Here is a 12,233-nt window from a genome sequence, read left to right as displayed (position 1 = left end):
GGTCAATTTTACTTCCACACTGTGAAATGGGATCAAAATGGATTGCATTTCCGGTGTGGCTTCCCCCGCTTCGTATCCCTGCTGGTTTCCCAATCCATCACGGACAGTCCGCATGTCCCAGCCACCGGTTAAATGCACCACCGAACCATTTACTATGACTTCGATTGGAATAATCAGCATTCTATTCATCTTGTGAATAATATCAGAACATAAACGACATGGATCTAAATTCAGTACAAGATCTCAAGGACGTCCTGCGACCTGATTTCTTTCATGGCTATGCCACAGCAGCCGCTCAAATAGAAGGTGCCTGGGATACAGACGGTAAAGGAGTGTCTATATGGGACACCTTCGGACACACACCAGGCAAGATCGCCGATGGAAGCACCGCTGACGATGCCGTCCGGGCTTATGATTTTTACCGGGAAGATGTGGCCCTTATGAAGAGCTACGGGGTCAACGCCTATCGATTCTCTCTAGCCTGGTCCCGGATTATTCCACTGGGTGGCCGCGATGATCCAGTCAATGAGAAAGGTATCCAGTTCTATTCGGATCTCATTGACGAGCTTCTTCGCAACGGAATCACTCCATTCGTCACTCTTTTCCATTGGGATATCCCACAGGCATTGGAAGACAGATACGGGGGCATGCTGAACCAAGACGCCTACACCCCGGATTTTGTGCGCTATGCCCGCGTCTGCTTTGAGCGCTTTGGCGACCGGGTCAAGCATTGGATCACCTATAATGAGCCAGGTGTATACACGCTCGCCGGATATGCAGCAGGCGTGCATGCCCCTGGCAGATCATCCTTCAGGGAGCGGAATGCGGAAGGTGATTCATCCACCGAGCCGTTCACCGTGGCTCACACCGAACTAGTCTCGCATGCTCATGTATCACGTCTGTACCGCGAGGAGTTCAAGCCTCGGCAAAATGGCACCATTGGTATAACTTTGCATGGAAACTGGTCTGAAGCCTGGGACGAACAAGACCCACGGGACCAGGAAGCTGCAGAACGGGCACGCGAGTTCGAGATCGCCTGGTTTGCAGACCCCCTTTACAAGACAGGTGATTACCCTCAATCAATGCGTGCACAGCTAGGTGATCGGTTGCCACATTTCACGGCCGAGGAATCTCAACTTGTGTTGGGTAGTTCCGAGTTCTATGGCATGAACAGCTACACGACCTTCTTCACCAAGCATAAAACGTCACCTCCAGACATCAACGATCACAAAGGGAATGTGGAGATCCATGACGAAAATAAACAAGGGGTGCCTCGTGGCGAGGAGAGCGATACCCCCTGGCTGCGAGCTGCGCCAGGAGGGTTCAGGAAATTGCTGAATTGGATCTATAAGCGATACCAAATGCCCATCTATGTCACTGAGAACGGAACCACCGCCAAAGGGGAGAGTGCACCCACACCCGAGGTCCTTGATGACCACTTCCGGATCAAATTCTTCGAGGGTTATGTTGGAAATGCGCTCGCGCGAGCTGTGAAGGAGGACGGGGTTGATATCCGTTCTTACTTTGCTTGGACATTCACTGATAACTGGGGTAAGTCAACCTGCTGCGTCTCACAAACAAGCAACTAACTGGCCACAGAATGGGCTGCTGGATATGCCGACCGATTCGGTTGTACGTTTATCGACTTCAACTCTGAAGAGAAGACACGGTACCCAAAGCAGTCCGCTTATTACTTGGACCGACTATTCAAGCACTTGATTCGTGATGCATAGGTTGAGGTAGTTCCAAGGTTATGAGTGTAGATACAAATAAATCGCAAACCAACACAGGGTGTGATTGTGTAGCACCGAGCTCAATATAGTGGACAGTACAGAGTGAACTCCTCTTATCTATTGGAGTCAGTTGGGGTACCGAGGTGTCTAAAGACTTTCGTTTTGCGAAATTCCAACTAAAAAGGCATCTTGACTCTTTGACACCCCCGCACGACTCCAACCGAAGTGGTTAAATACCAGTCATCTCCGGAACATTCCTGCTTCACCACGCCAAGATGTCTGAAAATAACCCGATTAAGCTCACACTCAAGGGTACTCCCCGAGAAGTATGTTGGGTTTTACAATATACCTGGGTGCTCGGATTTGCTGACTTTCCGGATTAGATCGGAGTACAACATGGCCGAGCTTTGCGAGAGCAGATTCGTAGTCAAATATCCATCTATGAAGCCATGTTCCAGCAGACATCCAAACTGGCCTGGGAAGATGTCCGAGAAGTCGCAAAGGAGTTCCAGTCAACGTTGAAGATTCTGACACCGCATCTGCTCGTGGAGATGGAAGGGATCGCCGAAGGTGTCGAACTTGCCGTGCTCGATATCGTCGCGCTAAACTGCCGAAGTGAAATCGCCCTCGGCAAGTTCTCCGATGGCTGCACCACGCTGTGTTGGAGGAAGAATGATGGGGCGCGAGTTTTATCGCAAAACTGGGATTGGACAGCCAATGTTAAGAAGAATCTGGCCATGGTTTCAATTGAGCAAGAGGGGAAGCCTAAGATCTATATGGTTACCGAGGTCAGTGGAGTCGGGGAGGCTTATTCTCCATCTAATTTAGTCAATATCCCGCTGAAACTTCTTTAGGCAGGCATAGTGGGCAAGATTGGATTCAATTCAAGTGGCGTTGGAACTTGTCTCAATGCGATACGAGCAAAGCCGATGTTGAGTACAAAGCTGCCCATTCACGTTGCACTTCGGTTATGTCTGGAAAGTCCATCCGTCCATGATGCTGTCCAAATAATTGAGTCACTGGGTGGAGTTGCCTCTGCGCAGCACATCCTTTGTGCGGATTACACGACCGCCCTGGGTCTTGAGCTGTCCCCAGTCGGAGACAAACACCTCACTGAAGATGCTTCCGGGATCATCGGCCATGCCAACCACTTCCTCGAAAATCGATATGTTGATGAGCCGGCATGGCTATCTGGATCACCAATTCGATTGAAACGACTGGGAGAGTTGACCAAGGAGCTCATTGATGTGGGTGTCAAGGGCGAGGATCTTACCGCTGCCTTGCTGAGAGAATCCATTTTCTCCGACACGTTCAATCTCCCTCAAGCCATATGCTGCCAGGAAGATCCTTCGCGACCTATAACTAACAGGAGCAGCTCTTTGTTCAACATCGTCATGGACTTGGATCCGAAGAACCTGGGAGCAGAGGTGGTCTTCGGTCGGGTAGGATCCGGGGAAGAGGGACCTGTCATCAAAATGCCTTGGTGAACATGATCTGATTAGGGTGCACAAACCTCACTTTTTCTCTCAAGGTATCTACTAACTTTGATGTGTTTAATTCTTCTACTCTTCCTGAGAGTTAGGCAAAGGTGCATCAGGGTCTCAAGAATGTGAACAACGAACGGTAGTGTCTTTGACGCAACATCTGTACATAATGCCTAAGAAAACAACTCTTTGTTCCCGCACGAGCGGTTTTTGATAACAGTGCCGGCAGATTGAGCAATTTTATTTCATTCTTTGTGTTCACACGAGTCTTGCATCGACTCTTGCTCGACCTACATCGCCTTTTGAACAGACAAAGCGTCCCCAAGGTGGACAATGACAACTATGGCTTTGTGCTCCCAAAAGATATCCATGGCCCCTCGAGGATTTAACAAAGCAATGCTTTCGATACCAGAACATCCATTGATATAAGTAGGCTCCTTGTGCCCACTCTTCAAGTTCTACAAATCAAGCAGGTCTCCATTCCACAACATCAAGCTCTTTAACTCACAGATCTTCAACTACCATCAAACATCGACCCCAAAAACAAACAGAAATTCTCGCCCGGTTTTCATCGCAAGTATATCCTCATTCCCACAAGATGTCAGGACGACCAGCCCACGCCACCTACGAGGAGGAGCGAGAGTGGTTTCAAACCACTTTGCATGCCCAGATTCACATTCTTCAGGATAATTACCCTCCAGCCCGGGAAATGATAATTAACAGTCTAGGCAATCTTCTCAACCGGGTTCGTGCTCTTAGAATGTCCGGACAGGCTTACAACCGTCGAGATATCGTCAAATGGACCGAGAAATGCAACACAATCTATGAACATGTCGCGAATTGGCAGCAAGAACTCATCCAGGATCCGAGTAGCACCGGCCGTGTGGCCGACGATATTGAAGCTACGATGTTCGATTTGGGCTTTGCTGTCTCTGAGCAAAACTTGTATCCTCTTGGTCCACAGGACTTGGAGGATGATCCTCGTCGCGGTGATCGCAGTGGTGCACCATCGCCAGAACCTGCACCGAAGCCGAAATGATCTTGACGTTGACCAGGCGCTCAATTCAAGGGTACTTTTGCAATACCGACTAATAGCTTGAGTTCGAAAGCTACTGTTGCCTGAGTGGTTTATCCAGATTCTTTACCTTCAAGCTGACGCCGCATGGCATAGACGAGCCCTGGAGCTGGCTTTTTCTTAGTACCGTTTGGTGGAATAAAACAACAGAAAATATAATGAAAAAAAAACATTGTCCTGCGTTGAGAGGTGATCTGTTTCAGAAAATAAAATGGAAATGGTATATCCGTATTCGTCATCAAACATCTATATAAGCAAAGCCGTAAGTGCCTAGTCTAAGCAGGTCTAGAAGAGCCATGAGAAGCCCTTTGTATAAATCTTCTTCCATCCCGACATGTTTTGGTTCTCAATAACAGCCATGGCTTCAAACTCGGCCTCTTCACGATCGATCTCGGCCTTTCCAGTCCAAATATCGGCATTGTGAGGCTTGATGATCTCGGTCTTCTTCCAGAACTTCCAGCCAGTGAATGCCATGACGTATAGAGGAATTCCAATATAGGAGGTGATGAAAGTCTTATAGTCGAAGCTGCCATAGGTGGCAGAGTTGTGAATGAACACGCCAAAGCTGCGCGTGAAAGCCACGAGAACGCAGAAAAAGAGCGCAATGCTGGAACCGATGATTCCGAGTGGGGCTTGGTAGGGGATAGTCTTCTCGTCGACGCCCTGTGCGCGTCGGGCACGGATGAAGAAAATGTGAGTGATGAGGAGTGAGATCCAGGTCAACACTGTCGAGACGGGTTAGTATGTATGGTAAGGCATTTGGGAGCTGGGATAGGAGACAATAACGTACATCCGAAGATAGAGACCATGTCGGTGAAGTATCCAAACACTTCCTTGGAGCCCTTGGAGACACTCATGAAGGCAAGAAGGCAGAATGACGCGGACAGCGCCAGAGAGTAAATGGGGACACCAGCAACGTTGGTGCGGGCAAAGATTGCCGGAGCTTTCTTCTCGCGAGCGAGACCATACAGAGTTCGAGTCGCAATGTATAGATCCGAGTTGGCAGCAGACAGGACGAACACGAGAATGCAAGCGTTGATGATATGGGGGAGAGCAGCGACCTGCTTCATAGCAACCACAAATGGCGATGCAGCAGCAGAGCTCTTGGCCTTGGTAGCGAAAGCCAAGTCCTGGGAGTCATAAGGAACCAACATGCCAACGAAGAGAACACTGAGAATGTAGAACACGACGATTCGCCAGAAGGTGAGCTTGATGGCCTTGGGAATGGTCTTTCGGGGGTTCTGGGCCTCGCCAACGGTCACACCAATAAGTTCAGTACCTATAATGAGTTAGCTCAGGTCATTGATGCTCGCATGAATGCTCTTACCGAGGAAGGCAAAGGTGGCCTGCACCATGGTCGACCAGAACGCAAGGAACTTGCCGAGGTCTCCCTCGACATATTTGTGATTGAAGGCACCCGGGCTTTTCCAGTACCTGAAACCTCTTCTGTCGTGGTCGGGACCACCGCCAAGTGCGAAGATGAAAGAGGTCAGGATGATTCCCAGGATGACAATGATCTTGAAAGCTGAAAGCCAGAATTCCAATTCACCAAAAACCTTCACACCGAAATAGTTGATCACGATAATTGCCACCATGAAGATGGCAATCCATACGCCTGGATTGACCTTGTCGGCTGATACTTGAGGCCAGTATGTGATGACCAGGGCGGCTGCAGTAAGTTGTGTGGGCGGAAGAATGATATATTTAAGGTAATAGCTGGTAAACGATCAGTTTTTGGGTCTGGAATAATTTGTGTATCAGGGAATACTAACCACCATCCAAGAGTAAAACCAAGAGCAGGATCACAGAAACGGCCAGCGTAACCAGTGAAACCAGAAGACAAGGGGAGCCAGGCGGCCATTTCACCCAGTCCGCACATGACGGTCCAAACGATGAGACCCATAAAGCAGTATGCAATAAGCAAAGAACCCGGCTAAACATGATCAATTAGTATAAAACGCATTGTGGGTATCGAAAGTCACATACTCCGGCTCTGTGGGATTTGTTAGCAATGCAATCCAAGCAATCATGCCGATTTGGAAGACTCACGTCAATGCACTACCAGTTCCAACAATCAATCCAGTACCAATCGCACCACCAATGGCAATCATAGAAATGTGACGAGCCTTGAGCTCCCTCTTGAGCTGAACGGGCTCATCAATCGTCTCGACCTTAGAGTCATCGTAGTAGCTGGGCTGTGCCTCAAGGGCATTGATCTCGTCGGGGTGGCCCATCTCGGTATACAGTCAACAACACAGAGAGGAAGAGAGATTTCACAGCCTCAAACTGTAGGGGGGAAGCGCAGACTTAAAGGCACGGACAGAGCGCACAGTCCATAAGCGAATCCTGGGGTATTGTCCAATCTCTGACACCTCGTTTGCCTCTCCGGAAGTGGAGCCTATCGCGGAGAAGTGTGCAGGCCAAGAGCCTAGTACATGGCTGGCCTCGTAGCCAAGACTTTTGCACACGGTTACCACGTTTTTAGGCCTCGGACCTACTTGGCAGTGGCTGACCGGTGAACCTTCCGAGCCAGTATCGCTTCTATCCTTTTTCTCTGCACCGGGTGAGGCGCAAGGCCCTAAGCGGAAGATCACTTTGGCTTGAAAAAATGCTTGTCATTTTTGTTATCTTGTAGCCCTCGCAATAAGCCGGGATATCTCTGATTCGGGAAGGTGAGATAGTATACACCGTAGCACAAGCCCTAGATACGACTAGCACGCAGATATGGGGGAAATTCCCCACGCGGTGACTAACAGGAATTGATATGGTTGGCCCCCATAAATCTTGATTCTCCGCGCCAAAAGCACTGGACATTTTTGCCTCAAATGCCGAGACCCGGGGAATTCCCAAGCAGATAGGAAGGATGCCGACCCTAGCCACAGCTAGCCGTTCATTGGCCCGACGAGGCGGACTGGATCTTGGCATCTCTTGGCGGCCCAAAGGTTTGAGCCCCCCTCGCCTCTCGGCGCTGGTTCGGAGATACGCCTAGTTGAATGCCAGCCGCGTGATTGGTGTTGCTTTTACCTAAAGTTGGCCCATAGATAGAGTTGCGCGATAGAGAAAGCTGGGGTAACTGTTTTGACTATTTGACTACTTTCACTTGTTATCTATACGTGCCCTACCTCTTGAGATACAAGACTCCTGGACTTCCCTTCTGGTTGTCCACTCTCAGTCTCGGTCTCGGTTTAAAGTCAGTTCACCCCATTAACCTCTCATTCAGCTCGAACCGTCTTTTCTCGTAATCAAAACCTTCGGCTTCGGGCTGGATCTACGCCTCGGTGTTGGAAGCCTTCTCAGTCGCCCCCGTGTCTTCCCGCATACCCCTCAAATCCTACAATGCGGAACGGCCTCACTGGTCAAATACCCCAGATTCTTCGGGACACATTTCTCCGCTTCAATTTTGATATATAATGGGCGTCATCTCGAGCCCGTCGTTGGTCAGGGATCCCGAAACCTACAACCTAATCACCCCGGAAGCTAAAACGCATCCATGTACATGAACCCGGGCTGCGATACCCTATTGGGTGCCATGAAGAGGAACATACATTTTGGATTGAGCCATTTATTGCGACAATGCAAGCCACCCTGACGTCTGGCGCCTTGTTTATGTCGGGGGCGAAGGGGCAGACTTGCTGACCTGAGGTGGCAATCTTGCGCCTTCGGGCGCGACCTCCCGTGCCCACCGGGGGATAACTTGGAGAAATTCTGGGTGTTGGGGTTGAGACCCCAAAATCTGGGGTTTTCCAGGAACGTGAAAGGTCCCCACCTCTCACTGTCAGACACCCCGAGGCCATGGAGCCCCTGCTTACAAACCTCAACAAACACCGAATTATCAGGATCGATCTCGAATCCTTGGCCTGGCCATAGCTTCACAGGGCCTTTTGCGCACATTTGCTGCAAAGTCTTGTGTGTTTATTTGCAGGAAGTCGCATTGTGAGACAGCGCAGGCCATATTCCTGAAGTACGGAGTACCCAGAGGGGTCAAGTTTCATGCTATCAATTGTGTCCACGAGTCCCCGGTAAGTCGATAAACGAGATTTGGCTTGTTCCTTGTCTGAGCAGCAATTTGGCTCAATTGAGATTGAACAAGGGTCATTGACTACACTGGCCTAAGGATTAGCCCATGTGATTATCACGGTTCATTGCAGCTATATCACTGAGACCTATCCGAACTACCCATAAAAGCAACCCAATCCATGGCTAATATCTGAGCAATGAAGCTACCGTGGTGTACCCGCTCTTCGTGGATTAAGAGAAGCCCATAATGATTTATTTGACAATACATATGTTGCGAGATTCCATTTATTTCGTTTTTCCCAATCCTAAGCAAGGAGATCCACCGAATGAGCAAAGCAGCTGGCGCATAGATCCGCGCAAGGCGAAGTAGGACAAGGACGAGGTAAGTGGCAGGGTTGGTATTACAAGCATATTTAATATCTAAAATGGGGGAGCTATTTCGCACCAAATGACAAATTGTAGTAGATATGACTGGCCAAAGATATGTCAGAGTCTGTAAGCAGTCATTGAGTAAGGATTACAGAGCATTGATTTGAAAACTTGAATTCCGGGGCTGACGAGTGAGGATGTTTGCTTTTTAATGTAGCGCTGGCAAGACCGGAAGACTTCAGCTCCACCCACGGGAGATGTGCATCCAATCGTCATACCCACTGACGATCACGCCAAATGCTCTCTTTTGCTCGAACTATGATATAAAACTTCAGTGTCCTTTCCTATATTGCTCCGGTTCTTTTGGTATTCTTCCACAAGTCGACATGTCTCGGAATTCGCCAGATCCAGTGCTCGAGTCACGAGATGACGAACCTCTGTTAGGTCGTCCTGGAGATGTCACACAAAGGTCTGATGAGGGTATTTACCGGAATATATTCACAGGTGAGAAGGCTTTGCAAACTCGTTTTCCCACCACTAACTCCAGTCCCAGGCACGGCTAGTATCGCGCAGGCCGGAATCTGGATTGTGAGCTTCTCTGCGCGTGCAGCATGGGATATATAGTCAACTAACGACCTCACCAGCTAGCAGCACTAGTCTGGCAAGGAGTCCTGAATCAGCCACTCTCGCTGTTCACCCCGCATCCAGTAAGGTTCAACGCTGCAATAAAGCAACCCCTACTGACCCTCTCAGCTCCTCGTCATTTCAGGTCTTCTGCTTCAAGTCCAAGCAGCACTAATCCTTCAACCAACAGCGACCCCGCAGCAGAAGCTGACCGGCACTCGCATCCACTCCGCAATCCAACTGCTGAGCGTCGTCTTATTCCTATCCGGCTTCACCATCATTGAGATCAACAAGGGTTCTCACCCGCACTTCGTCTCCCCACATGGAATCCTGGGCTTGATAACCGTTAGTATCATCGTGCTCCAAGCGTTGGTTGGTGTTTTCCAATTCTTCATTCCCGTTACCATATTTGGGAGTGTCGACGCAGGAAAGCGAATCTACAAGTATCATCGTTGGAGTGGCTATGTTTTGTTACTGCTGGAGGTGGCGACTGTCGTGGCGGCGACGCAGACCACGTACAACCTAGCGGCGATACATATTCCTCTCTGGGGTGTACTTGTTTCAGTCGTCTTGGTTCTCTCGGGGGTGGGAGCGAGAATCAAGAAGCAAAAGCTGGGGCTGTGAGAAGATCAAAGATCAGAAGAGAGAGATGCGAGACAATTATTTCAAGCCATATCGCGAATGAGGAAAACCCTTCTGAAATAGTAGTTCACGGGCCTAGTAGAAAGAAGTAAAAGGGACGTAAACGTGAACTACGCCGATCTCGAAAGGGCCAAGGCGGATCCACCTGATAACCACCGCTTCTCCAATTCTTCCTTTTTTTTTCCCAACTATCCATGGCGCTTACTTCATATGTCTGCTTCAATTGCAGGCTTTCATCCAGATTAAGCCGAGTGCCGCTCCGCAACTTTTCTACCGCTCGGAGCAATCGTGACGTGCTCAGACCCGCGACAGCCCCGAAGTCCACGCCGGACGTCAAGCACATCCGCCAAAATGCCGAACTCTACGCGCAAAATTGCCTAGATCGCAACTACGCGGCTCATGCCGTGTACCCATCGAAGATTGAACAATTATCACACGAGGCGAAACAACTCGATCACGACCTCAAGACCCCCCGATCCCGCATTAAACAATTGGAACAGACGATCGCCAAGCTGCATGTCGCGACGCGGCAGGATACAAACCGTGGAGGCGAACCCGAGAATAAGGATTGGTTGAACCTCAGTGACCAACTGGCTGGGCTGAAATTGGAAGCCCAGAAGTTGAAGGATGATTCTCAGGCAATGGTGGACCGCAAAGCCACCTGCACCGAGGAGATCAATCGCCTGGCCCTTGCCCTGCCAAACCTCTCCTCTCCATTCACACCCGTCGGACATGACCCTGCCCTCGTTTCCTACATCAACTTCAACCCACAAAAACCGCCATCATGGATCGGCCAGTCAGCCGCTGAGCTTCAAGCACGGTCGCACGTCACCATCGGCACCGAGCTCAACCTCATAGACTTCGCTAGTTCCGCCACAACAACCGGATGGGGCTGGTATTTTTGATCAACGAGGGCGCGATGCTTGAGCAGGCTCTCGTTCAATATGCGCTGAGCGTAGCACGACGTCGTGGATGGCGCACTGTCGCGCCTCCGTCCATCGTCTACTCCTATATCGCCGAGGCGTGCGGTTTCCAACCGCGCGACCAACACAACGAGCAGCAGATTTGGTCAATTGAGCAGAATGAGCGTGATCGTCACAACAAGCCTCAGCGCTCCCTCACTGGTACCGCGGAAATCCCCCTCGCGGCCATGTACGCCGGTCGCGATATCAACGCCGGCGAGCTACCAATCAAGCTGGTCGGCGCAAGTCGGTGCTACCGAGCCGAAGCCGGGTCGCGCGGTGTAGACACAAAGGGTCTCTACCGAGTCCACGAGTTTACCAAAGTCGAGCTGTTCGGCTGGACGGATAACGTCGACGCTGGATCGAAGTCAACGACTCCAAGCTCCGATGACTTGTTTAATGAGCTTTTAGAAATGCAGACGGAGATTCTAACCTCCCTCTCTCTCCCCTGTCGCATTCTGGAAATGCCGACGGGTGATCTGGGCGCCAGTGCAACTCGCAAACGCGACATCGAGGCACTGTTCCCATCGCGCCTACGGCACGGATCCAACGCCGGTGCTGCGGCTGTCGACTCGTCGATCCAAGAGCTGGAGTCTGCTTGGGGCGAGGTTACCTCCGCATCCATCTGTACGGACTATCAGAGCAGACGACTGGGGGCGCGAGTCCGGGGCGCGGCCAAGGAATCACGATTCCCGCATACCGTGAATGGCACCGCTATGGCTGTGCCACGCGTCCTTGCTGCCATCTTGGAGAATGGATGGGACGCGGACCGTGGTGTCGTTGTTGTCCCCGAGGTTTTGCGGCCTTGGATGGACGGGATGGAAATCATCGGGGGAAAATAATACATTTGAGGATTGGATTTGGAGTACTCCTCTGTCCACTTTCCTCTCTGAGCACTGTACATTATGTATTTTTGAAGTCACATAAATGTGCCATGAATATATTGCATGTTTGTTTCCAAGGTTTGGCAGTCTACATGATGTTCATATCAAGGAATTGTGTTACATCGCCTTGCGTATATTGAAGCGCAATTGAGCAGTCGACTTCCAAGATTGGCAACAGGGATGCCGCAATAAGCTTGACGGATGCCTCAGAGAACTCATGTTGGCAAGGAAGAGTTAAAAAAACAAAACAAAAAGTACATATTGTTGTGCCGAAGCAGCAGAAACCCTTTCGTGAAATCGTGGACACATGAAATAATAGACATCAATCAAATAGCAAATCACATCGTTCATAAATCGCAGATTTCATCCGACGCAATACTCATCAGACCATCAGGCAAAGCCAGCAGCCTGATAGGAAATGAAGCAGAGGACCATCCGTCATC

General features: G+C 50.1%; 5 protein-coding genes across 5 annotated transcripts; 4 read left to right on the top strand and 1 right to left on the bottom strand.

The window, feature by feature from the left end:
* Window positions 1-218: 218 nt before the first annotated feature.
* N7506_005856 (glycoside hydrolase family 1 protein) lies at window positions 219-1,589 on the top strand (the record flags this gene model as incomplete). The annotated part of the gene is made up of 1 exon (XM_056955149.1): window positions 219-1,589. The coding sequence occupies one exon, from the start codon at window positions 219-221 to the stop codon at window positions 1,587-1,589; it is 1,371 nt and encodes a 456-aa protein (XP_056809483.1).
* Window positions 1,590-2,008: 419 nt separating this feature from the next.
* On the top strand, window positions 2,009-3,220 carry N7506_005855 (putative acyl-CoA:6-aminopenicillanic-acid-acyltransferase; the record flags this gene model as incomplete). The annotated part of the gene is made up of 3 exons (XM_056955148.1): window positions 2,009-2,059; window positions 2,117-2,521; window positions 2,588-3,220. 3 exons carry the CDS (start codon window positions 2,009-2,011, stop codon window positions 3,218-3,220), a joined length of 1,089 nt encoding a protein of 362 aa, XP_056809482.1.
* Window positions 3,221-3,815: 595 nt separating this feature from the next.
* Window positions 3,816-4,256, top strand: N7506_005854 (uncharacterized protein; the record flags this gene model as incomplete). The annotated part of the gene is made up of 1 exon (XM_056955147.1): window positions 3,816-4,256. One exon carries the CDS (start codon window positions 3,816-3,818, stop codon window positions 4,254-4,256), a length of 441 nt encoding a protein of 146 aa, XP_056809481.1.
* A 321-nt stretch (window positions 4,257-4,577) lies between these two features.
* On the bottom strand, window positions 4,578-6,526 carry N7506_005853 (uncharacterized protein; the record flags this gene model as incomplete). The annotated part of the gene is made up of 6 exons (XM_056955146.1): window positions 4,578-5,017; window positions 5,083-5,571; window positions 5,620-6,008; window positions 6,065-6,225; window positions 6,279-6,285; window positions 6,342-6,526. The coding sequence occupies 6 exons, from the start codon at window positions 6,524-6,526 to the stop codon at window positions 4,578-4,580; spliced, it is 1,671 nt and encodes a 556-aa protein (XP_056809480.1).
* Window positions 6,527-9,064: 2,538 nt separating this feature from the next.
* N7506_005852 (putative serine--tRNA ligase DIA4) lies at window positions 9,065-11,748 on the top strand (the record flags this gene model as incomplete). Its single annotated transcript, XM_056955145.1, has 6 exons — window positions 9,065-9,182; window positions 9,232-9,266; window positions 9,323-9,385; window positions 9,432-9,922; window positions 10,174-10,839; window positions 10,899-11,748. 6 exons carry the CDS (start codon window positions 9,065-9,067, stop codon window positions 11,746-11,748), a joined length of 2,223 nt encoding a protein of 740 aa, XP_056809479.1.
* Window positions 11,749-12,233: the final 485 nt, after the last annotated feature.

The sequence above is a fragment of the Penicillium brevicompactum genome, assembly GCF_028827555.1.
Source record: "Penicillium brevicompactum strain IBT 35665 chromosome Unknown utg000005l_segment0_segment0, whole genome shotgun sequence".
Taxonomy (NCBI): Eukaryota; Fungi; Ascomycota; class Eurotiomycetes; order Eurotiales; family Aspergillaceae; genus Penicillium; species Penicillium brevicompactum.
Note: the sequence above shows the minus strand (reverse complement) of the source record. Positions and strands in the feature narration are given on the sequence as shown.